This window comes from Panicum virgatum, chromosome 4K (genome assembly GCF_016808335.1).
Source record: "Panicum virgatum strain AP13 chromosome 4K, P.virgatum_v5, whole genome shotgun sequence".
Classification (NCBI taxonomy): Eukaryota; Viridiplantae; Streptophyta; class Magnoliopsida; order Poales; family Poaceae; genus Panicum; species Panicum virgatum.
In genome coordinates, this window is record NC_053139.1 from 86,558 (window position 1) to 111,094 (window position 24,537).

At 50.5% G+C, this 24,537-nt stretch overlaps 1 protein-coding gene across 1 annotated transcript; it reads left to right on the forward strand.

The window, feature by feature from the left end:
• The first annotated feature begins 555 nt into the window (after positions 1 to 555).
• Positions 556 to 2,916, forward strand: LOC120704700 (serine/arginine repetitive matrix protein 1-like). The gene is made up of 5 exons (XM_039989185.1): positions 556 to 774; positions 1,082 to 1,440; positions 1,530 to 1,672; positions 1,743 to 2,126; positions 2,209 to 2,916. Exons 1-4 carry the CDS (start codon positions 556 to 558, stop codon positions 1,949 to 1,951), a joined length of 930 nt encoding a protein of 309 aa, XP_039845119.1. The 3' UTR covers positions 1,952 to 2,126; positions 2,209 to 2,916.
• The last annotated feature ends 21,621 nt before the right edge of the window (positions 2,917 to 24,537 follow it).

Sequence of the window (24,537 nt, forward strand, 5' to 3'; positions counted from 1 at the left end):
AGGAAATTGCACACTGGAAAGCCTGCCTCGACGAGCCCTTCCCCGGCGATGCGCCATTTGAGGTTCCAGTCTTCACCTGGCAGTTCGACCGCAGCCTCACGCTGCCAATATGCTCTTTTTTTTTGCGGACTCCTGCACTACTACCAGCTAGATTTCTGGCATCTGCCGCCAAATTCTATTACCGCTGTAGCTTTTTTCATTCATCTCTGCAAAGCTTTCCTGGGAATAGCCCCCCATTTCGATCTCTTTAGATATCTCTACCACTGTAAGATCTATCTGTATGAGGGCAAGAGGTCATATGTAGGCGGCGCTGGCTTCCAAATGCGCCAAGGTAGATCTGAGGATTACTTCAAACTGCCATTCTATAGCAGTCTAAAAGGATGGCAGAACGAATGGTTCCTCATTGAAAATCATGGTGCATCCATTACCAAATCAACCGGCCATTTAGCAGAAACCAAGGATTCGTGGTCTGCTCTTCCCAGCCGTAGAGACAACAATCAAATTCAAGAACTGCTGGGGAAAATCAAGTTGTTGAAAGAAAGAGGTCTGACAGCAATGGCTGTGGCCATCGACTTTGTACACCATAACATCGAACCTCTGAAGGACAGGGTGCACCCGGCCTTCTATTATCATGGTCTGGATGACCCAACTCGGGAGACTACTGAAGATATACCCCCTGACGAAGACATCAGCCGCATTAGGACCTTCTTTGCAGGCCCTGTTACTAACATAGGAGCCCCCAGGTCCTTCTCCATCTATAATCCTCCTCCTGAGGTGAGTTCCTTGCTTCTGAATGCATATTTGTTATTCTTGGTGAAAAAACCTTGCATCTGACTATCTACTTCTATGCTGATAGGAAAACATATCATTTTATGTCTCAAATCCTCCCCTTCCCGAGCACTCTTCAACGGAGAATAAATGGATGGATAAAGAAGTGCTTGGGAACATAATGCTTAAGCATTTTGCCGGTGAAGGGAGCTCTCTGCCCGCCGCCGTGTATATTTCCCTTGAAGGTGACAGAGCCGGCGAAGCTAACACTGGAGGGGCTGAAGTCGAAGAATCGGCAGAAACCCAGAGCTAGTCTGCAGCCAATAAGCCAAAGCGTAGGACTCGCAGGGCTACGGCTAAACGATCCCTCTCCAAAGCAATTGCCGAACAAGATACAAGAGAGAAGAATCCGAAAAAGCCAAGGCACGAATACAGGGCACCTCCCACATCCGACACATCATCCGAATCGGGGAACCCGAAATTAGAGAGACGGGAAAACCCGAAGGAATCAGAGAGTGTCGGGGGGAGAGTTCCAACACCACCTCCATCGCCGCGTCCATCATCTGCTCAGGAGCATGCCGAGGCAGACACCCAAGTCACGGCGAGCGGCTCGAAACCAGTCGAGGCGCCCAAGCCGAAACCAGTGCCAGGCCAACGCAGGCAGTTTGCCAAGTAAGCTTATCTGGAGATCCATACTGTCATTCGAATGAAATCAAGCATAATCTGTATATTGAATCCATGCTGTTGTATCCTTCTTGTAGGAAGGTGACCGACATCAATACTGACACTGCCCAGAGTAGCAAACCTTCAGAAGAGTCAGGCGACAGAGGACAACAGTCGGAACAGAGTGCCAGATCTCATGCCGAAATAGCTGACAAAGAAACAGAACCTGTGACACATACAGGTATCAATCGACTACAAGTTGCGTTTGTCAAAATGCCTTGTCAATATAATTGACTTTGATATCTGATTAGATGATGCAGTGCTGCCGGAGACCGAAGCCCTTCAGGATGACTCTATTACCACTGATGACGTTGCCACAGCAAAGATGATGGTCACCGGGGGTGGTGAGGCTTCTACTAGCACTGCCAATCTGAACAGGTGTGAGGGCCTCGCTGATAAGAGCGACTCTGGTCACGTCTTCCCCGACTCTGATTCAGCAGTGTTAGAGATACATATCTAAACATAGCATCTTGCATAATTACCAGTACTGGTTCCAATGTAATGTTGTATTGAATGTCAGGATGCCTTGAAAAAGCTGGATGAATATCGGGGCGTATTGGAGATATGCCACAAGAAGTACCCCGACTTCCTAGCCATGGAGAGGAAGATCCTCGCACTTGAAGAAGAAAACAGAAGTAAGCATACCTTTCTCCTCATTATTCAGTTGTTTCTTGAATGTGCTGAGCTAACTCGTATTGTCCGAGTGGTTTTTTGCAGAACTCAAATCAGAAAACAACGTGCTGACTAGAGATAAACTCCAACTGGACAGCTCATTCAATAATTGAAGCATACTCACGAGGTAATTTCCAAGGACCTCCAATATTCATACCAAATGCTCACCAAAGCCTGTAACCTCAACACGACGCTACAGGCCCGGAAGAAGAAAGATAAAGAGCAAATCCAACGGCTAGAAGAGGCGTGGAAGAAAACCCAAGAGTCTGAGAAGACCAAATCCAAGGAGCTGTCCAAGCTTGAAAAGGAGCACTCGAAATTGTAGAAAGATCGCGACCGTGATATGGAGCGACTTGGCAAAGTGCTTGCAGAGAACAAGGCAATTTTAGCAGAAAGCCAAGCACTGCTAGACCTTGTAGCTCCAGAAGAAGCGCCCAGGTCGGTCCGAGAATGGCTTCGCGATGCAACAACCACAGCACTCCAGTTCTTGAAGAACGCACTCAAGAAGTCAACGGCCGACCTGCTAGCAGTAGCCAAATTATATCATCCTTCATTAGATAATGATGTAATAGCGTCCGGCCCTCCTCCAGATGTTGAGGAGGAATAATATTACCGGCTTATGGCCGAAGCTGACTCGACCGCGGCCAAATTAGCCGACGAATTCGAGTTTTAAACAGTCAATGACTTGTATATGTGATGTGAACAGTATATTTATGCTAGCTGATGTATAAAATATCAACTTTATTGAATGCATAAGTCTGTACATTGTTGAAATAATGGGGCTTGCGAGCCCAAGTACATGTCAGGTAGCGCGCAGGCTCCTTTGTTAAACCCATACAAGTTTAGTACTGCATGACAATTACATGACTCGGGGATGTACTTAACATCTAGCACATTTCACAAATGACTAGGAACGAGTCGGAATATACACAAATTCCTATCGTAGGACTGCTCGGAGCATGTTGTCCAAGGTACGTTCGACTGCCCATATCAATTTGGAGCTGCAATGCCTATGTCCTGCCACCACTGGTTAAGCGAAGGACGGCGTCACCCACTGTAACCCATTAGGTAGTATGGCTATGGCCGATGGCCTAAATAACGCTGTAGACTCGATGTATTTAGCAACAACGCGTAGCCGAAGAGTGCGATGTTTGGCGAAGATGCGCTTCCAGTCGGGAACGAAGCAGTCGGGAGCTGCCTCCCCTGCACTAAGAAGGCTTTGGGCGATGAGTAGCGACGATATAGACCAGTCGGATGGTCATTATTAAGGGTAAAAATGCCTGAGGTGCTCGACATTCCACGAATTGGGAATGCCGATACCATCTTCACACTTAAGGCGAAATGATCCAGGCCTTGTGACCTCAGAAATGACGAAAGGACCCTCCCATGGGGCAGATAGCTTTTTTTCTTCCTTCCATACGTTGAACCTGACGCAACACAATGTCTCTTACTTGAAAACTAGTCGGCTTGGCATATCTGTCGTGGTATCTCTTCAAAGATTGTTGATAGCGAACAGATTGGAGTTGAGCGGCTATCCTTGCTTCCTCTACCAGATCGACATCGAGCAATCTGTTGTTTTGTGCCTATGCCTCGTTGTCAAACGCGACTCTGGGTGCCCCATGCAATAAATCAGCCGGGCTTCCGACCCGTAAACCATGAAGAAAGGAGTCTGATTGTTGATCCCTCGACTCGGCTGAGTGCGTAGCCCCCAGATTACATACGGCAGTTCTTTTATCCACTTGTTCTCATAAGGCTTGAGAGCATCGTATATCCTTGACTTAAGCCCTTGCAGTATCATTCCATTGGCTCGTTCCACCTGACCGTTGCCTTTGGGGTGTGCAACAGATGCATAACAGATCTCGATTCCCCAGTTATCACAAAAATCAGAGAAATCAGAACCAGTAAAGTTAGTGCCCAAGTCGGGGACGATCTTCGATGGAACACCAAATCTGAAGATTATATCTTGGATGAACTCTGCTGCCTTTGACGCCTTGAGAGTGTTGATAGGCTTGAACTCTATCCATTTGGTAAACTTGTCAACTGCCACCAAGATGTGATCGTATCCACCTTGTGCCTTTTTGAAAGGACATATCATATCCAGCCCCCAGCATGCGAAGGGCCATGACAAGGAGATATTCTGTAGGAGGCTTGCCGGCTGAATTTGTTGCTTTGCAAAGAACTGACAGCTCTGACAATGCTTCACTAGCATTTCTGCATCCTCCTTTGCCGTTGGCCAGTAGAATCCTACCCTGAATGCTCTGCCTATCAATGTCCGTGAAGCAGCGTGGTTTCCGCAGCTCCCCGAGTGGATTTCATCAAGGATGCTGATACCGGTTTCGCGCGGGACACACTTCATAAGGATGCCAGAAGATATACCACGCCTATATAACTCGTCCCCGACCACAGTGTAGCTTTTACTCCTTCGGCGAATCCGCTCAGCCTCTTCTTTATTGGCGGTGACTCGGCCGGTTTTGATGTGATCTATGATCGGGGTTCGCTAGTCAGATACAGCTGGCAATTGACCTTTCCTCAAGGTAGCACTAAACACCATCTCAGATTCTTCAATTGATGGTTTGGAAATTTCCTGAACGAAAAGGCCGACTGGAACAGATGCTATGGAGGAGGCGATCTTTGATAGCACATCAGCTGCTACGTTGAAGTCTCGTGCCACATGGTGGAATTCAATTCCTCTGAATTTTCCTTCCTGTTTCCTCATCTCTACGCAATATGCGTTCACCTTCTCCGAGGTGCAGTTCCAGTCTTTATTTACTTGATTGATCACGACCGAAGAATCTCCATACATCATTAAATATTGTATACCCAAAGATACTGTTATGCGTATACCATGCAGTAGAGCCTCATATTCTGCTGCGTTGTTGGATACTTGGAACAGAATGTGCAAAACATATTTCATGTAACACCATAATTTAAATTTCAGCTTTTATTAATAAATTTAATTGGCTTTATTTAAATTTCTAAGGTTTATTGTGTTTAGTATGGCATATAATCCAATTTTATTCCTCAAGTAATTAAAATTTTATCATAGGTTTAATTGTGGTTGTTGCATTCATGTTGGTGCATTGTTCTTTTTGTTTGAGTGCTAGTTGTGAATTCAAATTTGAATTTGAATTCACCTAGTTCTGTGTTAGTTTGAATTAGAAATAGAAAAAGAGAAAAGGAAATTAGAAAACCTCATTTGGACTTAAACCAGCCCAGCATCCCAACCCAGCCCGCTCACCCCTCTCCCCCTTCTTCCCGCAGCGGCCCACACCCGCACCCCAGCTCCAGCACAAGCGTGCTCCCGCACCGCTCGGCCCAGCCCCGCTTCAGCCCACCCGCTCACCCCGCGTCCGAGTCCAGCGCCCACACACACGCTGTCTCTGACAAGCCAGGCCCGCCAGTCAGCGCCTTCTTCTTCCTCCGCAGGCGCCTCTGCTTCGCCCGCGTTCACTCCCATCCGCGCGATCCCGACTGCCACGCGCCCCACCTGCAGGGCCCCAGAGCCCGTTCCACCCTATGCCCCAGCCTCACAATCCACGCCAGCACAGCCCGCGCCCCTCCTTCTAGAAGTCAGCCCGGGATCCGATAGGGTTCGATCCCGAATCCGCCGCGCAATCACCGCGCCGCAATTCCCGCGGCTCACATGCCAAGGATCACCCCCACCGCCCTTTTAACGCACCCCGCACCCCCCTAAACCCTATCCCCACCTCAAATTTCCCCTAAACCCTAACGCAGCGCCGCCACGCCGTTGGAGGTCCGCCCGGACGGCCACGGTGAGCTTCCCGTCGGCATTCCGCGCAGTCTGTGCTGTGCCGACTATCCTGACCCACTCGACCGCTTTGCAGGATGGTCGCGTGTTACCTCCGCCGCACCAGACTACCAGAAGCACGCCTAGGAGGCCGTTCCCCACGCTTCGCCGCCTCACCGAGCTTGGAGCCGCCGCGACGCCGCCGCAGGACCTCTGCACCGCCGCTTTCCCCCTCTGCACGTCTCCTGCACGTTGCGCAAAGGTAAAGCAAGTTCCCATGCCCCCTTTTTTACCCTTGTTTCCTCTCTGACCGACGAGCAATCACACACCGGCGAACCCGCGGCCGCGCCACGCCGCCCGGCGCTGCTGCGTGCCACGCTAGAGCCCCCACACGCCCCCTAGTGCACCCGAATGAGCTCGCCGTCGCACACCCTCGCTCCCTGACCCGAACACGAGCCGAAATAGCCCCGGGAACACCATTTTGGGTGAAGTCCGGTGAGTTTCCGGTGAGCGCCGCCGCGGAGCTGGTCGCCGTCGATCAGCGCCGCCGTCCCGTGCGCTCCACTTGACCCGGACCGTCCGATCTGACACGTGCGACCCAGATTAGATTTAGATCTCATCAAATCCGAGCCCTCCGATCCGAATCCAAGCGACCAGATCTAAACGTAACGGTTCGCCCTGTCAGTTTTGCTAAAGAGCCCTCCCACTTCCTTGAAAATAACCCTCAGTCCTGGTGTGTTCAAAAGAATTTGCAGTTTAGTCCAGAAATTAACACCCAGCCCCCTGAGCTCTTTAGATTTTGAACCCGCCGTCTAGTCCTTGACTTTTTGCGAGTTAGACCCTAGAACTAATGTTTAATTATGTTTTAGTCCTCGGTTTAGCCCAGAAACCCCCTGGAACCTCAGTTTTCTTACAAATAGGTCCCTGGAACTTGTTTTTAGCTTAGATTATGCGTTTTAGCTCCGTTTTAGGCGTTCTTTATGTCCACACGATCATTGTAACGTGTAGAATAGTTTTAGACTAGTTTAGTGTGCTGTTTTTATGTATTGATGTACTGTTTCTTAGCTTTTGTTAGTGTTTGCTTGTATGCTTATTGGTGTGCCTTGTTTTGGCCATGTGTTCGTGAGTAGACGCTGATCCAGTTGAGGAGCCCCAGTACCAGTACTCGGAGCAGCCGTCTTCCGACCACTTTGAGCAGCAGTAGGAGTAGTACGAGGAAGGCATGTATAACATGAACAACCCATCACCTTTAATTACTTTATCATACTGCATTTTAATACTGTATGCCTACAAGGACTGTCCTAGCCACTTTATATCCTTTATATATACCTTTGGGTTGCATTTTGGTTAGTTGTGCTAGGTTGCTACGCTATAACACACATGGTCCTTTTTAATTAATTTGATTAATGGTATATGCAACTTAATTCTGAGAGTGGCCCTCTGTGTTGGCTTGAGTGGTTCACGTCTCGTTAAAATATGTTTTGTTAGAAACATGGTTTAGGGGGCCAGCACGGTGCTTACTGCTGGGTTGGCCACTCTCCATAAGGACCGGTTCATAGAGCGACAACCTGGGACAACAGTGCTACCACAAGACTGGAATGGGATGGTCTTGGCTTACTAATTAAGTCATTTTGGTTCGGGAGTAACTTACCGACGGGGCAAGAGGGGAGTCGAGCTTCAATGGTCCCTACGCTACGAGGTTGGTCTGTGTTGTCTTGTACCCCCTCGAGGTGGGCACCATCATTGCATTGACTGAACCCTTAGCGGTTACACCTTACCAACGTGATCCTTGTAATGGCCTCGTAGTGAGTTTGCTAGTCATCTCACCTAAGGAAGTGTGATGAACAACTAGCGTAGCTCACGACTTGTGGGTAAAGATGTGCAACCTCTGCAGAGTGTAAAACTGGTATACTAGCCGTGCTCACGGTCATGAGCGGCCCAGATCCTCCTTTTGATTAGTGGGATTATCTTCCTTTGGTTAGGAGGGTTTCCCCGGGTGGCTTGGTTTGGTATGTTCTCAGTAGTAACTTGATTAATTTTGATTAATTACTATGTAACTGGGTTTATGATAATTCATCAACTTGTAGTAAATAGCTTTAATAAAATTTTGCCAAGATTAAAAGCTAATGCAGTTGAGTCAGCCAACCTTAGAGCCTCATAGTTTGTGTTATACTTGTTGAGTACGAGTTGTGTACTCACCCTTGCCTCCTCTACACTTTTTCCTCTTGTTCTTTTGGGGATACTCTACTGCTGCTCAGTTCCTGCCGATGCGAGGGAGTTCACCCGGAGCTACCAGGAGTACGAGGACTTCTAGGCATTCGTCTCCCAGTCGACGTCCTTGTGGCGCCCTGCTTCCGAGAGCTTCTCGTATATGTTTTTACGCTTCTGCATACTCTGTATCAGACATTTTGTCATTATTGTAATAAATAACATTCGTACTCGCTTTATTATATCTTTTTACATGATATGTGCTGTGATATATTGTTCATTCTGTTGTATATACGTGTGACTTGATCCTGGCACATATATGATTGCTCGGTTTATGTCCTTTTATAAACCGGGTGTTACATTTCAACTGCTGACCAGTCGGTGATATGAACAAAACGCCTGCACCGGCCCCTACTAGCTTTAATGAGCCATCGAAGTATATCTTCCAATGCTCTAGCTTCTCTAGGTTAGGTGGAACTTGCTGCTCTGTCCACTCTGCCACGAAGTCTGCCAGGGCTTGAGATTTGATTGCTGTTCGGGCCCGGAACTCGATGTCGAAAGCACCAAGCTCACATGCCCACTTAGCCACTCAGCCCACTGCCTCTTTATTGTTGATAATATTGCCGAGAGGGAATTCCGAGCGAACGATTACCCTGTGTTCTTCAAAGTAGTGGCGTAGCTTCCTTGCGGTCAACAGTACTGCATATATCATCTTCTGTATCTGTTGGTGCCTTTTCTTTGACTAGTTCAGCACCTCGCTGATGAAATATACTAGGTGCTGAACAGGATAGGAGTACCCGACTTCTTGTCGTTCGACGACTAATACCATACTAACGACATGTGTTGTGCAGGAAAGATATAGAATAAGATCTTCTGCGGGATCCTGACCTGATGCACGCCTTGGGGCTACTAGAACTAGTTGAGTGGTAAGAAACTTCTTCAACTCGTCTAGCGCCCTCTGTGCATTGGCCGTCCACTCGAATCTGTCAAGCTTCATCAGTAACTTGAAAAATGGCAGGCCTTTCTCTCCGGACTTGGATATGAATCTGTTAAGTGCTGACATGCATCCTGTGAGCTTCTGGACTTGCTTCTGACTAGAGGGTGGCTCCATCTTTGTTATGGCAGCAATCTTCTTGGGATTTGCTTCGATCCCACACTGGTTGATGATGAATCCAAGGAGCTTTCCTGACGGGACGCCGAACACACACTTTTCTGGGTTCAGCTTCCACTTGAACGCTCGCATGTTGTCGAATGTTTCTTGTAGGTCGGCAATTAGGTCAGCCGACTGCTTTGTCTTGATCACCACATCGTCAACATAGGCTTCAACATTGCGCCCGCACTGAGATGCCAAGCACTTCTGAATGGCACGCTGGTAGGTGGCGCCCGCGTTCTTGAGGCCGAAAGGCATGGTGTTGTAGCAATATGCCCCGAACAGCGTGATGAAAGCAGTCTTCTCTTGGTCCTCTTCTGCTAGGCTTATCTGATGGTAGCCCGAGTAGCAGTCAAGGAAACATAGCTGTTCGCAGCCTGCTGTGGAGTCTACTACCTGATCTATTCTAGGTAACCCAAAGGGGTCTTTGGGGCAATGTTTGTTGAGACTCGTGTAGTCGACGCACATGCGCCAATCAACTTTATTCTTTTTCAGTACAAGAACAGGATTAGCTAACCACTAGCCTAATAGCTTCCTTTTTCTCGTAGCTGAAATGGCAGAGCTTCTGCTTAATTGCCTTCGCCATTGGATAAACCTTCAGTTTGTGCTCGGCCAGGCTCCTTGGAACGCCGGGCATGTCCGCTGGTTTCCATGCGAACATATCCTAGTTATCACGCAGGAACTGGATGAGCGCGTCTTCCTATTTGATCGGCAGGTTTGCGCCGATGACCACCGTCTTGTTCGGGTCTTCGAGGTTAAGGCTGACTTTCTTGGTGGCCACATTGGAGCTAACATCCTTGGATGCCGACTCGTTTACCGGGATTTCCGGCTCTGCAGTCTTCGCGTTCTCACGGAGCTGCGCCTGGTCCCTAGTCACTTCCGAGAATTTCTCGACGGCCAGGGCCTCAAGGTCACACTCGTGAGAGAGCTTAGTCACCCCGAATAGTTATGATACCACTCGGGCTAGGCATGTTCATTAGCAGGTACGCTTGGTGTGCAACAGCCATGAACTTGGCTTGGGCGGGTCGCCCTAGGATGGCGTTGTATGGGCTGTCGAAGTCGGAACCTCGAACCGCAAATTCTCTGAACGGTAGTTATCCTCGCCTCCGAAGGTCACCTTGAGATAAATGTGGCCTTGTGGCAGGGACCAAGTCCTCGGCATGATTCTGTAGAATTCTCCTTCGGAGGGCTGGAGCTCGTTGCGGTGTATCCCCATAGATTGTAAGGTGCGGGGGAATATTAGGTTGATGGAGCTTCCTCCATCGACGAGGACTTTCTGGATCCTCGAAGTCTTGATGATGGGGCTAACCAAGAGGGCGAGCCGACCTGGATGGTCGTAGCCACACCACTAGTCTGCTCCACTAAAACTGATCAGCTGATCCAACCATTTGCAGATAAACGGTGGCGCTGTCTCTGCTAGTGCCACCTGTCGGGAGGTGAGCTTCTACTTGTGCTTCGAGCCTTCGACTGACATGCGTTTTGTCCACCGAATATCATGGCTACCTCGTTGTTGACCTCCGGGAACTTGGCTCCTGGCTCGTCCTTGTATTCCTCGTCCTTGTCGTCTGGTGACGCCGGGCGCTTGCCTTTGCCCTTGTCCTTTGGATCTTCTTTGTTGAAGTTTCGCTGTCTTGGAGTCTCAAGGCCGAGGTTCAGCTACTTGAGGTCCTGGAACTCGTAGCAACTGCGCAATGTATGGTTGCTCTTTGGGTGGAAAGGGCATGGCTTATCCAACCATTTGCCTGGGTCTTCTCTTGGCCGCTTCCGAGACACTTCAGCTACCGTGCAGTCTCGGTCACGGTGCCGGTCCCATGTCTTCTTAAAGCCCTTGTCCCAACTGCTTTCCAGTCAGGGTTCATCTTTGCGCTTTGATGGTGACACCGCTCGGTGCCTTTCTCTGATGTCACTCACCACCTCCCTGGCGTTGGCGTGAGCCTTTGCGATGGAGAGTAGATACTCCACTGTCTTTGTGGGGGTGAGAGCCAGATGCTTGAGCAGCCTTTCATCGTGAATGGCGTCCATGAAGCACCGTATCACGAAGGCTTCCTCTAGGTCCGGGATCTGGTTGTACAGCTCGGTGAAGCGCTTGATGAAGTCGCGGAGTTATTCGCCCTTGCGCTGTCGGATCTTCTCCAGATCTCGTCTGGTCTTTGGCTGGTCACAGGTGCTCTTGAAGTTCTTGATGAACCGGTCGGCGAAGTCCTTCCAGGAGTCGATGCATCGTAGCAGCAGGTTGTGCAGCCATCGTGAGGCCTTGGAGCCAAGCATGATGGGTACGTAAGACACCATTGTGTCGGCACTGCCTCGAACTACTCAGACCGCCATGGAGTACACCTCAATCCACGCGGCCGGGTCGTCTTTGGGCTCGTACTTAGTGACGTGAGGCAATTTTAAACCTTCCGGCCACTTGTATTGGCGTAGGCTAGGAGTAAATGCTTGGATGCCAACGTAGGAATCGTCCTCCTCGCCTTCCTGAGGTGGAGGGGGAGGGCAATTCACAGCTGTGGGCCTTCTATCGAGGGGGCGATGATTAGAGGAGGCAGCCTGTGATTCCGCTTCTTGATCTGGTCGGCAGTTGTCCCCACGGGGTGCTCCTCGGTGGGGTGACCTGGGCTCGTCTCTCCTACGGCCATTGTCGCGGTGCCGAGGTGAAGGCTGTCGACGTGCTAGGCTTCATTGGCGCGGAGGCGACGGTGGATGTCCTGCACCGCCGTGCTTGTTAGCGACCACCAACGGGCCGTACTGTGCGTCGTAGTCCGCTCGACGCTTTAGTTCGGCCTCTTCGCGCTGTTGCCTGAGGTTATTCAGGTGTTCACGAGCGTCTTTAGAGGCTTGGGCTTCTCCACGGCCACATTTGATGTTATCCAGGTGGCTTCTTGCGTCGTAGGAAGCAGTCCGAGCCGTTCTGGTTCGAGCTGAGCGGCTAGATGTTGGAGTGGGAGGTCGATGCAGCTCTTTCTTTAGACCGTCAGCAGCTAGCTTCTGTATCCGGCGTACTTCAGGTGTTACTGGCAGGGTAACGGCCACTCGATTGATGGCCGCCAGGATTTGTGTTGTGTTCTCGAGGTTGGCCTCCGCTTCGAAGTCGGCCTCCAGGTTGCGACCCGAATTTGGCTCATGGAGCGCCATGGATTGTGCTCGGCGACACTTTTCTCGTTCGTGGTTCCGAGCCAGGCGATCGTTCTTTTCTTGCTCGGTTTCATCCGGCTTGGGGGCCTCGTCATCGGAGACAGGTTGCTGCCTGCATAGCCAGGCACGACGAGCTTCTCGACATTGAGATCGCGAATGGCTCCTTGCGACCCGATCGGATCGGGCCACCGGAGTCTCGTTCGGAGGCTCGACGGAATCGGCGGAAACTTCTCTGTTATAGTTGTGTAAGTCGATGATTGTCATGATGTTTGGTCTGTGTGCGGGATCTTGTGGAGCACCGGGTGCCGGGAGGTTCTAGCCAAGCTGGTCGCCTCCAGGCTGTGCTTCTTCTTGCTAACCGGGAGCTGCCGGCGCATGTGCCGGGTCTTGAGGTGGTGACGCTGCTGCGATGGTGCGACGACGTGCCTCCTGGTCATGGTTCCGAGCGAGACGAGCTTGTTTGTGATCGGAGTCTCGGCTTTCGGTGGTTCTTCATTGTCGGAGACAGGGCTTTGGCACCGCAGCCAATTTAGGCGGGCACCGCGGCGCTGGGCTCGAGAGCGATTCCTGTTCTGCTGAGCCGTCCTTGCGGCAGGTGACTCGGACTTCAGCTCGGGTGAGTCGGGTGATGATTCGCGTGGGATCTCTGGTGCGTGGTTGATGACGAAGACGTAGGGAAGGTGGGCGGGGTTTGGTTCCGCCACCTCCACGTTGCTCCCGACTGGCGTCGAGAGCTGTCGCTGCATCAGGCGTTGAATGGTAGCCGCCGCGTTCTCGAGACCGAACGGCATGAAACCGCGCCATGGCGTAGGTTGAGGCACGGGTCTCCAGTGGGCCATCCTCCCTTCTGGAGTAGATCGCACCATGAGGCTGACCAGTGGGTTCTGGAGGGAGCCGGCCGCCGGTGGCTGAGTGGCCACTCGGAGACAGTTCGCTGTCTAGACCGCCTGACCAGTCGGACGTGTTGGGGTAGCTTGGGCGCGTAGCCCACTTGAGTGTGCAGCCCTTGGAAATGCTGTGAAAGAGTTGTTAGCCACGGGCACCGGCTGTACATGTCGAGTCGATGCCGCGGCCGTTGGTGAAGTTGCGCGGGCCATCCTCTTGGCGAGGTACTCCCAGCCGGGAGGAAGCTGTGGACGCGGGGGCGATAGAGTCCTGGTTGGAGATGCGCTCCCGACCCAAGTCGGAGTCGGGCGAGGGGCTGGCGCCGACCTTCTTGGGGGCGCGATCCCCGCCCGAGTCGGAGTTGGGCGAGGTGGTGTAGCCGATCGGATCTGTAGGTTCCGAGTGGCCGCTGCGGCCGCCGCCGCTGGTCCGGCAGATTGAATCTGCCGGGGTGCTGGTAAAATTGAGGTTGAGCGCGTAGCAGATTGGATCTGCCAATCCGCCCGAGTCATTGGTGCCGAGGCCGTCGCAGGTTGGATCTACTGGGCCCTCGGCGTGAAGACGTTGATGACGTGGAGGTTGCCGAACTTGTCGGCGATGGATGTGATTTCACCGAAGGTGAAAATTTCGCCAGGAGTGAATGTGTTGGAAACCATCGTATCGCAACGATCAAGCAAACACTCCCCTACATGGCGCGCCAGCTATCGGTGTTTGCTCACCGGCAGTCCGTCAGGGGATTGCTCACCGGACGGTTTGCAGGCAGGGTGGTCTGCTGACAGACACGATGGCTCACACGGGAACGAGGGGACACGCGATGTAGACAAGTTCGGGCCGCGTACTCACGTAACACCCTACGTCCTGTATGCGGTTGTTTGTATTATGAGTCGGCGAGATTACAAAGGCGTCTATGCGTATAGCAATAGCCTGAGAGTTGGGAATCGTTTTGAGAGGGGTCCCTGTCCCCCTTTATATAGTAGGGAGACTTGGGTTACAAGTCGGTTTGGATAGCCATACGGTTTCTATATCCAGTCGGTTAGAGTCCGACTGGTTACAAGGAACTAAATCTAGCAGATATCCTCTATCTTGATTCGCTCCTATCTTCAATAGTTTCCTTAGGCGATATCCCGACTTGGGCCTTCAATCAGTCGAGCCTTCTCCCGGGCTTTTGGCCCAATTAGTAAAGCCTCTTGATGATGACCCATAGAGGTTATACCTTTCACAGAAGCCACCCTGTGACTACGAAGATGACATCATGGACGTCCTTAACGAGTATTTCATGTCATTTCATCTCAGCTACCTAATATATTCATGGCATTTTCTTCTCTCAACTCCGTCATTCCATTTTATGTGCAGTGCAGGGAGTGAATTGCGCCAAAGTCAGTCAGGCCTTACAAAAGGGCTTACGCTTAGACCAAACTTTCTGGTATGAATGCATAACCGCATGCATGTTGTATCTTCTTTGCCAATAATATGTACTAACTTTTGATCTTTTAGTGTTATAGACAGCCTCAAGGCACCAATATATGTGGATACTGTGTTTGCGAGTTCATCCACAATTACGTGACAAAACGTGGTTTACGTGTATGTAAACATCGGCCACAATTTTAATTTTTTTGTCTTAGAATTTTGATTTATTATGTTATTGAATGTTTTTTTAATCAAATGATGGTAAGCCCCTTCTTTTACGTTTTAAACCCTGAGCTCTCCAGAAATTGAACCCGCCGTCCAGCCTTGGTGTTTTTGTGAGTTAGACCCTGGATCTATAGTTTAATTATGTTTTAGTCCTCGGTTTTGCCCAGAAACCCCCTGGAACTCCAGTTTTCTTACAAATAGGTCCCTAGAACTTGTTTTTAGCCTAGATTATGCATTTTAGCTCCGTTTTAGGCGTTCTTTATGTCCACGCGATTGTTGTAATGCGTAGAATAGATTTAGCCTAGTTTGGTTTGCTGTTTTCATGTATTGTTGTACTGTTTCTTAGTTTTTGCTCTTGTTTGCATGTATGTGTATATGTGGACTTGTTTTGGCGTTGCGATCGTGAGTAGACGTTGAGCTACCGGAGAAGCATCAGTACCAGTACCAGGATCCATCTTCTAAGCAGTTTGAGCAGTAGGAACAATTTGAGGAAGGCAAGTATAACATGAACAACCTATCACTTTTAAATACATTTTCATACAGCATTTTAATACTGTATGCCTATAAGGATTTCCTAGCCACTTTATATCATTTATATATATCCTTTGGGTTGCATTTTGGTTAGTTGTGCTAGGTGCCGCGCTATAACACACTTGGTCCTTTTTAATTAATTTGATTAATGGTATATGCAACTTAATTCTGAGAGTGGCCCGTTTGAGGGGTTCACGTCTCGTTAAATTGGTTTTTGTTAGAATTAAGTTGCATATACCATTAATCAAATTAATTAAAAAGGATCAAGTGTGTTGTAGCGTGGCACCTAGCACAACTAACCAAAATGCAACCCAAGGATATATATATAAAGGATATAAAGTGGCTAGGAAAGTCCTTATAGGCATACAGTATTAAAATGCAGTATGAAATTGTATTTAAAAGTGATAGGTGGTGTTCATGTTATACTTGCCTTCCTCAAACTGTTCCTGCTGCTCAAACTGCTCAGAAGATGGCTCCTGGTACTAGTACTGGGGCTCCTCAGATGGATCACCGTCTACTCTCGAACACATGGCCAAAAGCAAAGCACACAATAAGCATACAAGCAAACACTAACAAAAGCTAAGAAATAGTACATCAATACATAAAAACAGCACACTAAACTAGTCTAAAACTATTATACGCGTTATAACGATCCCGTGGATATAAAGAACGCCTAGAACGGAGCTAAAACGCAAAATCTAGGCTAAAAACAAGTTCCAGGACCTATTTGTAAGAAAACTGGAGTTCCAGGGGGTTTCTGGGCAAAACCGAGGGCTAAAACGTAATTAAACTAAAACTCTGGGGTCTAACTCGCAAAAACAATAGACCTAGACGGCGGATTCTAATTCTAGAGAGCTCAGGGGTCTAAGTGAATAAAACAGGACCGGTTTGTAATTACTTTTGAACAGGCTGGGACGGCGGGTTAATTCAAGGAAAACCCAGGGTCTCTTTAGCAAATGTGCCTGGCTGAAGCGGTATGGTTAGATCTGAGCCGTTGGATCGCGATCCGTCGGCTCTGGGTGAAGGGGTACGCAAGATCTAATCTTGGGCGCCGATCTCAGATCGAACGGCCGAGGGCTTCTGGGCGCGCGGGCGGCGGCGGAACGCGCCGGCGTGCTCTGTTCTGCGGCGGCGCGGCACAGGGCTCGCCGGAGTTCGTCGAATTCGGCGTTCCGGGGCTCGTTTTGGCCTGTGGTTTGGCCTGGGAGGTAGTACGCCTCACGCTTAATCCACTGGGGCACTCAACGGAGCGCTGCGGGGCTGGGAGAGGGATTCTCGCCGACATGGGCGGCTCGGCGGCGGTGGAAAAGTGTCGGCGAGCGTGGCCGGGTCACCTAGGGTGCATCACACGCGAAGACGTCTAGCGCAACAGAAAGGAGAGGCCGAGGGGATGCTCACCAGGCTTGGAAACGGGCTGTGGCATGACGCAGCGGCGCCGGCGGCGGAATTCGGCGGCGGGTCGCGGCGGCGCTTGAGGGAGAGGCTGTTGTAGTGGTGCTCCGGCGTCTGGGCTCCATGAGTAGCCTCTGCGTCGTGCTGTGAAGCTAAGGAGGTGGTTAGCGCGGCTGGGGAAACACCGGCGGCGGAGTAATTCCACGGCGGAGCTGCTCACCTGAGTTGAGCTCCGGGCGAAATCCCCAGCGAAGCGCGGCCGAGCTTGGGGTCGACGGGTTCGGGGATGCTGCTGGAGTCGAGGCGGATACGGTGCGGGGGTCTACAGGGCTCGGGGCTCGGTGGTTCGGCATGGCCGCGGCGGCGCAGAGGTCCTGCTCCGGCGGCAAGATGCGGCGTGGAACTGGAATTGTGGCGGCGGCTGCGGGATGGGGATTAGGGTACCAGGGGGGTTGCAGGGTGGTTTAAAGGGGTAGCGCCGGAGATCTCGGGGTCCGGGCTCGGGAAGGAAAGCTGCGGGAGTCACGGCGGACGTCGCGGCTTGGCCGTTCCGCAGGCGCGTCGTGGAAGGGAAACAGCTGACCGGTGGGCCGGAGCTGTCAGTGGCGGGGCGTGACGCGTGGGCGAGCCGAGCGTGGCGTGCGGGCCGAACGGGAGGTGGGGAGAGGAGCTGGACCCAGGAGAGAGGGAGCGCGGGGTGTGGCTGGGCCGTGGGAGGGAGCTGGGCCGCTGCGCGCCAGGCGGGCCTAGAGGGGAGCTGGGCTAGGTTGGTGAGGGGAAAAGGAGGTGGGCTGGCTCAGGGAATGGTTGGGCTGGGCCGCAAGGGTTGGATGGGTTTCTGGTTTTCAGGGTCCCCCCCTTTCTATTTCTACTTCTATTCTATTTCTAACTAAACTCAAGTCTAATGAATTCAAATAAATTTTGAATTCAAAAATCTAACCAAACAAACAAAAGAAAAAGATGCTCCAGCATGAATGCAACAACGAATTTAAACCTAGCAAAATTTTAATTACTTGTGAAACAAGATTAGATTAAATGCAAGTCTGAACATAATAAGCCTTAGAAAATTAAACAAAACCAATTAAATTTATTATCAAATGCTGGAATTTAAATTAGGCATGTGACACCCCGGCCCAGGGCTTAATAGGATTAATAAGATACTCATACCAACAAGTTGCAACTTTTTTTCCGGAAGTCGGTCTCCAAAGAACTCCGAGGTTAAGCGTGCTTGGCCCGGAGAAATTTGGGGATGGGTGACCGATCGGAAAGTTCTTCCCGGGTGTGCACGAGTGAGGACAAAGTGTGCAGAAAAGACTGGTGTTGGTCTGTGAGGACAATCTATGTCCTAGAAAGCAGCCAGATGTAAGCGGGCCTGGCCTCGGGGAGGCGGGACGTTACAGAATGGTATCAAAGCCAACTCTCGCGGTTTCACGGGCGCGTACGGGCGTAAGTGCGGAGGCATGAGCACGGGCGCATGGGGGCGCAGATGCCACCGGCATATGCACGAGCGCGTGGCGGGTCAGTGCGCGGGCATCTGGGATGCGCCGTTGGCACTGGACGCACGGACGTGGCACAGGGACCGTTGGCACTGGACGCACGGACGTGGCACATGGGCTGCTGGCACTAGACGTACGGGACGTGGCCAAGAGAGGACGTTCCTGGCTTGGGTTTGACCGACGAGGACGTCGGTCTCTTAAGGGGGTGAGCATGTGACACCCCGGCCCAAGGCTTAATAGGATTAATAAGATACTCATACCAACAAGTTGCAACTTCTTTTCCGGAAGTTGGTCTCGAAAGAACTTCGAGGTTAAGCGTGCTTGGCCCGGAGAAATTTGGGGATGGGTGACCGACCGGGAAGTTCTTCCCGGAGGACAAAGTGTGCAGAAAAGACTGGTGTTGGTCTGTGAGGACAGTCTATGTCCTAGAAAGCAGCCAGATGTAAGCGGGCCCGGCCTCGGGGAGGCGGGACGTTACAGAATCAGAGCTATATCCGACTGTAGGACGAAAGCCTAGATAGAACTGGTCGAGTTTTAAGCCTTCTTCTATCTCACCCTTGTCTGCTGAAACTATTTTTCTATTATATTCCTTGAAATTCCAAGACTTTTACTCGTCTTGCCTTGATTTCTCTCTATAAAATAGTTTCCGTAGATTCTGGCCTGGAGTAAGTCGTCTGACCATCATTGGTGTAAGCTAGATGACCCCTTTATAATAATATGATAGCACGTTCTACGACGCGATGTGTTAGTCGAGTCATACGTTAAACTCGGCTAAGTTGTGAAATTTGTATGCTTGTTATTATGCTACATGTTTGATTTGGATTTTTGGTTGATTGCATAGCTTAGTAGTTAAATTTGTTTAATGAAAATCAGTATTAAGTTAAAGTTAATTAATTAATAAAATGAGTTAGATCGTTGGGGGTAAAACCATCCACTCTATCATGTCTACTTTATCATGCCAAAGTCTTCCTTGCCGAAAGATATCATATCCGTCTGAAATTATTTCTACAATATCTTTGCTCATACATCTTTTGTTCAAATCAGATGGTGAACACCAGGAGCACCGGTTCCGGTTCTGGCCAGCAGCAGGGACAGAACAACCAGGGTACCGGGATGTCGATGCCTCCACCCTTGACTCCGGAGCAGTTCTTTCAGCTCCAGATGCAGATGATGGCCACCCTGAACAATACTATTCAGGCACTGCAGCAGATCCACGCTCAGCCGCCGCCTCCTCCACCGCCGCAGACCCGCGATAGGCGTGCTGAGTTTCTGAGGGGCCACCCGCCGACGTTCTCTCACACGTCTGACCCACTTCAGGCAGACGACTGGCTCCGTGCAGTGGAGCGCCAGCTGGACATCGCCCAATGCGATGATCAGGAGCGAGTCTTGTACGCAGCAGGACAGCTGCGAGGGGCAGCTTTGGACTGGTGGGAGTCCCACCCAATTCAGGACCGCGAGGCTTTCACCTGGATCCAGTTCCGGGAGCGGTTCCGCAGCCACAACGTCCCCGCGGGCGTTATGAAGATGAAGCAGAAGGAGTTCCTTGCACTAAAGTAGGTAATCTCAGATATAATCATTCAGTGTTTCCTTTTGAGCTAATACCCCCTTGTTCTATCCGTCTGAACCATGAATTAATCCTTTGATATATATATCTGTCTTTTTCACTTCAAGGGACTATGACGGTCACGGAGTATCGTGATCGTTTTCTGCAGCTTGCTCGCTACGCCCCTGCCGAGGTTGCGGATGACCGCAAAAAGCAGGAGCACTTCATGGAGGGTCTTGAGGACTACCTCCAGTACGCGATGCTCAACCTCCGCTTCGACGACTTCAACCATCTGGTTGACAGCGCGCTCAGCACAGAGCGCAAGTACCTGGAGATGGAGGACAAGAAGAGGAAGATTGTCCCCGTCGCTTCTGGCAGCAACACTCGTCCTCGCCTCCAGCCGCCCCAGCAATACCAGCAGTAGCAGTATCGGCCTCCCCAGCAGTAACAGCAGAGACCGCAGCAGTACCCGCCTCGACAGCACCAGCAGGTAGGTCAGGGCCCGAGGTTACCGGCACCTCCGGCTCGTGCTGCTCCACCAGCTCCGCCAGCACCTCAGGCTCCACGGCAGGCAGCTCCTCCTGCCGGACAGCAGGCACCTCCTCGCGCGTGCTTCCACTGCGGCCAGCCGGGGCACTACGCCAACGCTTGCCCCCGGAAGGCGCAGGCGGGACAGCAGGGGCGCCCAGCTCTGCCCAGGGCGCCACTTCAGGGCAGAGTGAACCACGTGACGGCCGAGTCAGCGGCCGAGGCTCCTAACGTGGTTATTGGTACGTTCATGGTCAACTCCCATCCAGCTACAGTGCTTTTCGATACTGGTGCTACTCATTCATTCATCACCAAGTCATATGTTGAGCAACATAGTTTCTTTACCACCCCATTAAAGAAGTATCTGCTAGTCTCTTCACCGGGAGGGGAGTTGAGATCCCATATTGTTAGCCCTCGAGTCAGTATAGCCATAAGGGGGGTAAAATTCAGTGCAGATCTGAGGGTCCTAGACACCAAGGGTATTGATGTGATTCTGGGAATGGATACTCTTGCCAAGTGGGGAGTCAGAATTGATTGTGCTCATCGGGCAGTTCACTTGACAGCGTCTGATGGCCAAGAGGTGACAGTCAGTGCTTCAGAGCCCTCGGGATTTCTTCATCAGATGGAGGCTAGACCCACAGATGGTATTCGCGTGGTGTCTGAATTCCCGGATGTCTTTCCGGATGATTTGCCAGGTATGCCGCCTGAACGCGACATCGAGTTTTCTATTGATCTCTTGCCTGGTACTGCTCCTATTGCAAAGCGGCCCTATCGCATGGCACCTATAGAGCATGAGGAAGTTAAGAAGACCATTGATGAGTTGCTAGCCAAGGGCTATATCCGTCGCAGCTTCTCTCCTTGGGCTTTTCCATTGTTGCTAGTAGATAAGAAGGATGGCTCGAAGAGAATGTGTGTCGATTATCGGGAGTTGAATGCAGTTACCATCAAGAACAAGCATCCACTGCCCCGTATTGAGGATCTCTTCGATCTGCTTCGAGGTGCTCGTATATTCTTGAAGATTGATCTGTGTTCGGGTTATTTTCAGCTGAGGATCCGTCCTGGGGATATTCCGAAGACGGCATTCACCTGCAAGTACGGGATGTATGAGTACACGGTCATGTCCTTCGGCTTGACTAATGCCCCGGCTTTCTTCATGCACTTGATGAACATGGTTTTCATGGAATATCTGGATGTCTTCGTGGTGATCTTCATTGATGATATTCTGATCTTCTCCAAGACAGAGGAAGAGCATGAATAGCATCTAAGGCTCGTGTTGCAGAGATTGAGGGAGCATCAGTTGTATGCTAAGTTCAGCAAGTGCGAGTTCTGGATTGACGAGGTACCATTCCTCGGTCATATCATCTCCAAGGGAGGTATTGCAGTTGATCCGAGCAAGGTGAAGGATGTGCTCGAGTGGGAGACACCGCAGACGGTGAAGGAAGTCCGGTCATTCTTGGGCTTAGCAGGATATTATCGGAGGTTCATTGAGAATTTCTCCAAGATCGCGAAGCCTTTGACTTCTTTGCTAGAGAAGAATGCGGAATTCATATGGACTGATGAGCGTCAGATGGCCTTTGATGAGCTGAAGAAGAGGTTGACTACGGCGCCAGTCCTTACTCTGCCAGACCAGAGCAAGAGGTTCACGGTGTATTGTGATGCTTCGAAGGATGGTCTTGGTTGTGTTCTGATGCAGGAGGGCAGAGTGATTGCTTATGCTTCACGGCAGTTACGTCGGCATGAGCTGAACTATCCCACTCATGATCTTGAGTTAGCCGCAGTCGTGCATGCTCTGAAGATTTGGAGGCATTACTTGTATGGGCAGTTGTGTGATATCTATACTGATCACAAGAGCCTCAAGTATATTTTCACGCAGAATGAGCTGAACATGCGGCAGAGGAGATGGTTAGAGTTGGTCAAGGATTATGACCTGGAGATTCACTATCATCCGGGTAAGTCCAATGTTGTGGCAGATGCTCTGAGCAGAAGAAGCTATGTCAACATGGCCGTTGCTTTCCAGATGCCTCCAGAGTTATGTGAGGAGTTTGATCAGTTGAGTATGGGTTTCTTTCATCATACTTCGAGTGCGATATTCGAGGCAGTACCCACTCTAGAGGCAGAAATCCGGTAGCATCAGAAGGAAGATGAGAAGCTGCAGGAGATTCGTGAATTGCTCAAGAAGGGCAAGGCTCCTCATTTCAGAGAAGATGATCAGGGTACCTTGTGATACAAGAGCCGGATCTGTGTGCCAGATGTGAAGGATCTCCGGAAGTTGATTCTGAGTGAGGCTCATGATACAGCTTATTCTATTCATCCGGGCAGCACGAAGATGTATTATGACCTCAAGGAACGTTTCTGGTGGTATGGGATGAAGCGTTCAATGGCAGACTACGTGGCTATTTGTGACACCTGTCAGCGTGTCAAGGCTGAGCATCAGAGGCCAACAGGTCTGTTACAGCCTTTGAAAATTCTAGAGTGGAAATGGGAGGAAATCACTATGGACTTCATTGTTGGATTGCCTCGTACTCAGAAAGGGTACAACTCCATATGGGTAGTAGTGGATCGTCTGACGAAGGTTGCTCACTTCATTCCAATGAACACTACTTACTCCGGTGCTAGGCTTGAAGAGTTGTACATCTCCCGGATTGTCTGTTTGCATGGTGTGCCCAAGAAGATCATATCTGACAGAGGATCTCAGTTCACTTCATGGTTCTGGGAGCAGCTCCATGATTCGTTGGATACGAAGCTGCGCTTCAGTACCGCCTATCATCCTCAGACAGATGGGCAGACAGAGAGAACCAACCAAGTGTTGGAGGATATGCTGAGAGCTTGTGCTATTCAGTATGGTACTAGTTGGGATAAGTGCCTGTCGTATGCTGAGTTCTCATATAACAACAGCTATCAGGTCAGTCTGAAGAAGTCCCCTTTCGAGGCATTGTATGGCAGAAAGTGCAGGACTCCTCTCTATTGGGATCAGATTGGTGAGAAGCAGCTCTTTGGCCCTGATATCATAGAAGATGCAGAGCAGATGGTTCAGGCTGTGCGAGAAAATCTTAGAATTACACAGAGCAGGCAAAAGAGCTATGCAGATGGCAAAAGGAGAGACCTGACTTTCAGTGTTGGTGATCATGTATACCTGAAGGTGTCTCCGATGAGAGGAATCCGCAGGTTTAATGTCAAGGGGAAGTTAGCACCTCGGTATGTTGGTCCATTCAAGGTGCTAGAGAGGAAAGGCGAAGTTGCTTATCGCCTGGAGTTGCCCACCAGACTCTCAGGAGTTCATGATGTCTTCCATATATCTCAGCTGAAGAAGTGTCTGCGAGTACCCGAGGAGCAGGCACCACTGGATGGGTTAGAGGTTCAGGAAGATCTGACTTATACTGAGCATCCGGTGAAGATTCTGGAGACATCAGAAAGGGTTACTCGGAACAAGCGCATCAAGATGTGCAGAGTTCAGTGGAGCCATCACAGTGAAGCTGAAGCTACTTGGGAGCGAGAAGATGAGCTGAGAAAGACATATCCAGATCTCTTTGCTAGCCAGCCCAGCTAAATCTCGGGGGCGAGATTTCTTTAAGGGGGTAGGGTCTGTAACACCCTAATTTAAATTTCAGCATTTTATAATAAAGTTAATTGGCTTTATTTAAATTTTCTAAGGATTATTGTGTTAGTCTTGCATTTAATCCAATTTTTGTTCCTCAAGTAATTAAAATTTTATCATAGGTTTAAATTTGTTGTTGCATCATGCTGGAGCATTGTTTTAATTGTTTGAGTGCTAGAGTGAATTCAAACTCAAATTTGAATTCATTTGGTTTGAGTTTGAGATAGAAATAGAAATAGGAAAAATGATTAGAAAAGAAGACCCAGCCCAAACCCAAAACAAGAAACTCAACCCAGATCTAATCCAACCCAGTGAACCAGCCCGGCCTTTCCTTTTTCTTGGCCTAGCTGCACCCAGCAGCCCAACCCGCCTTCTCCCCATTCGACCCGCTCCGGCCCGCTTGGCGCCCCGCAGCCTTTCCCCGCTCGCGCGCGGCCCAGTTTCCCCGATCGCTCCCACGCCCGCGCGAATCCGGTCCGATCACTCGCGGCCCAGCCCCACCTCCTCCGCACCGAGCCCCAGCAGACGGCTCATCTC

Coding starts and splice junctions, on each gene's coding strand:
- LOC120704700 (XM_039989185.1), top strand. CDS start 556: ATGGCTGTGGCCATCGACTTTGTACACCATAACATCGAACCTCTGAAG. Junction 775..1,081: donor TCTATAATCCTCCTCCTGAG/GTGAGTTCCTTG, acceptor ACCCAGAGCTAG/TCTGCAGCCAATAAGCCAAA. Junction 1,673..1,742: donor AGAACCTGTGACACATACAG/GTATCAATCGAC, acceptor ATATCTGATTAG/ATGATGCAGTGCTGCCGGAG.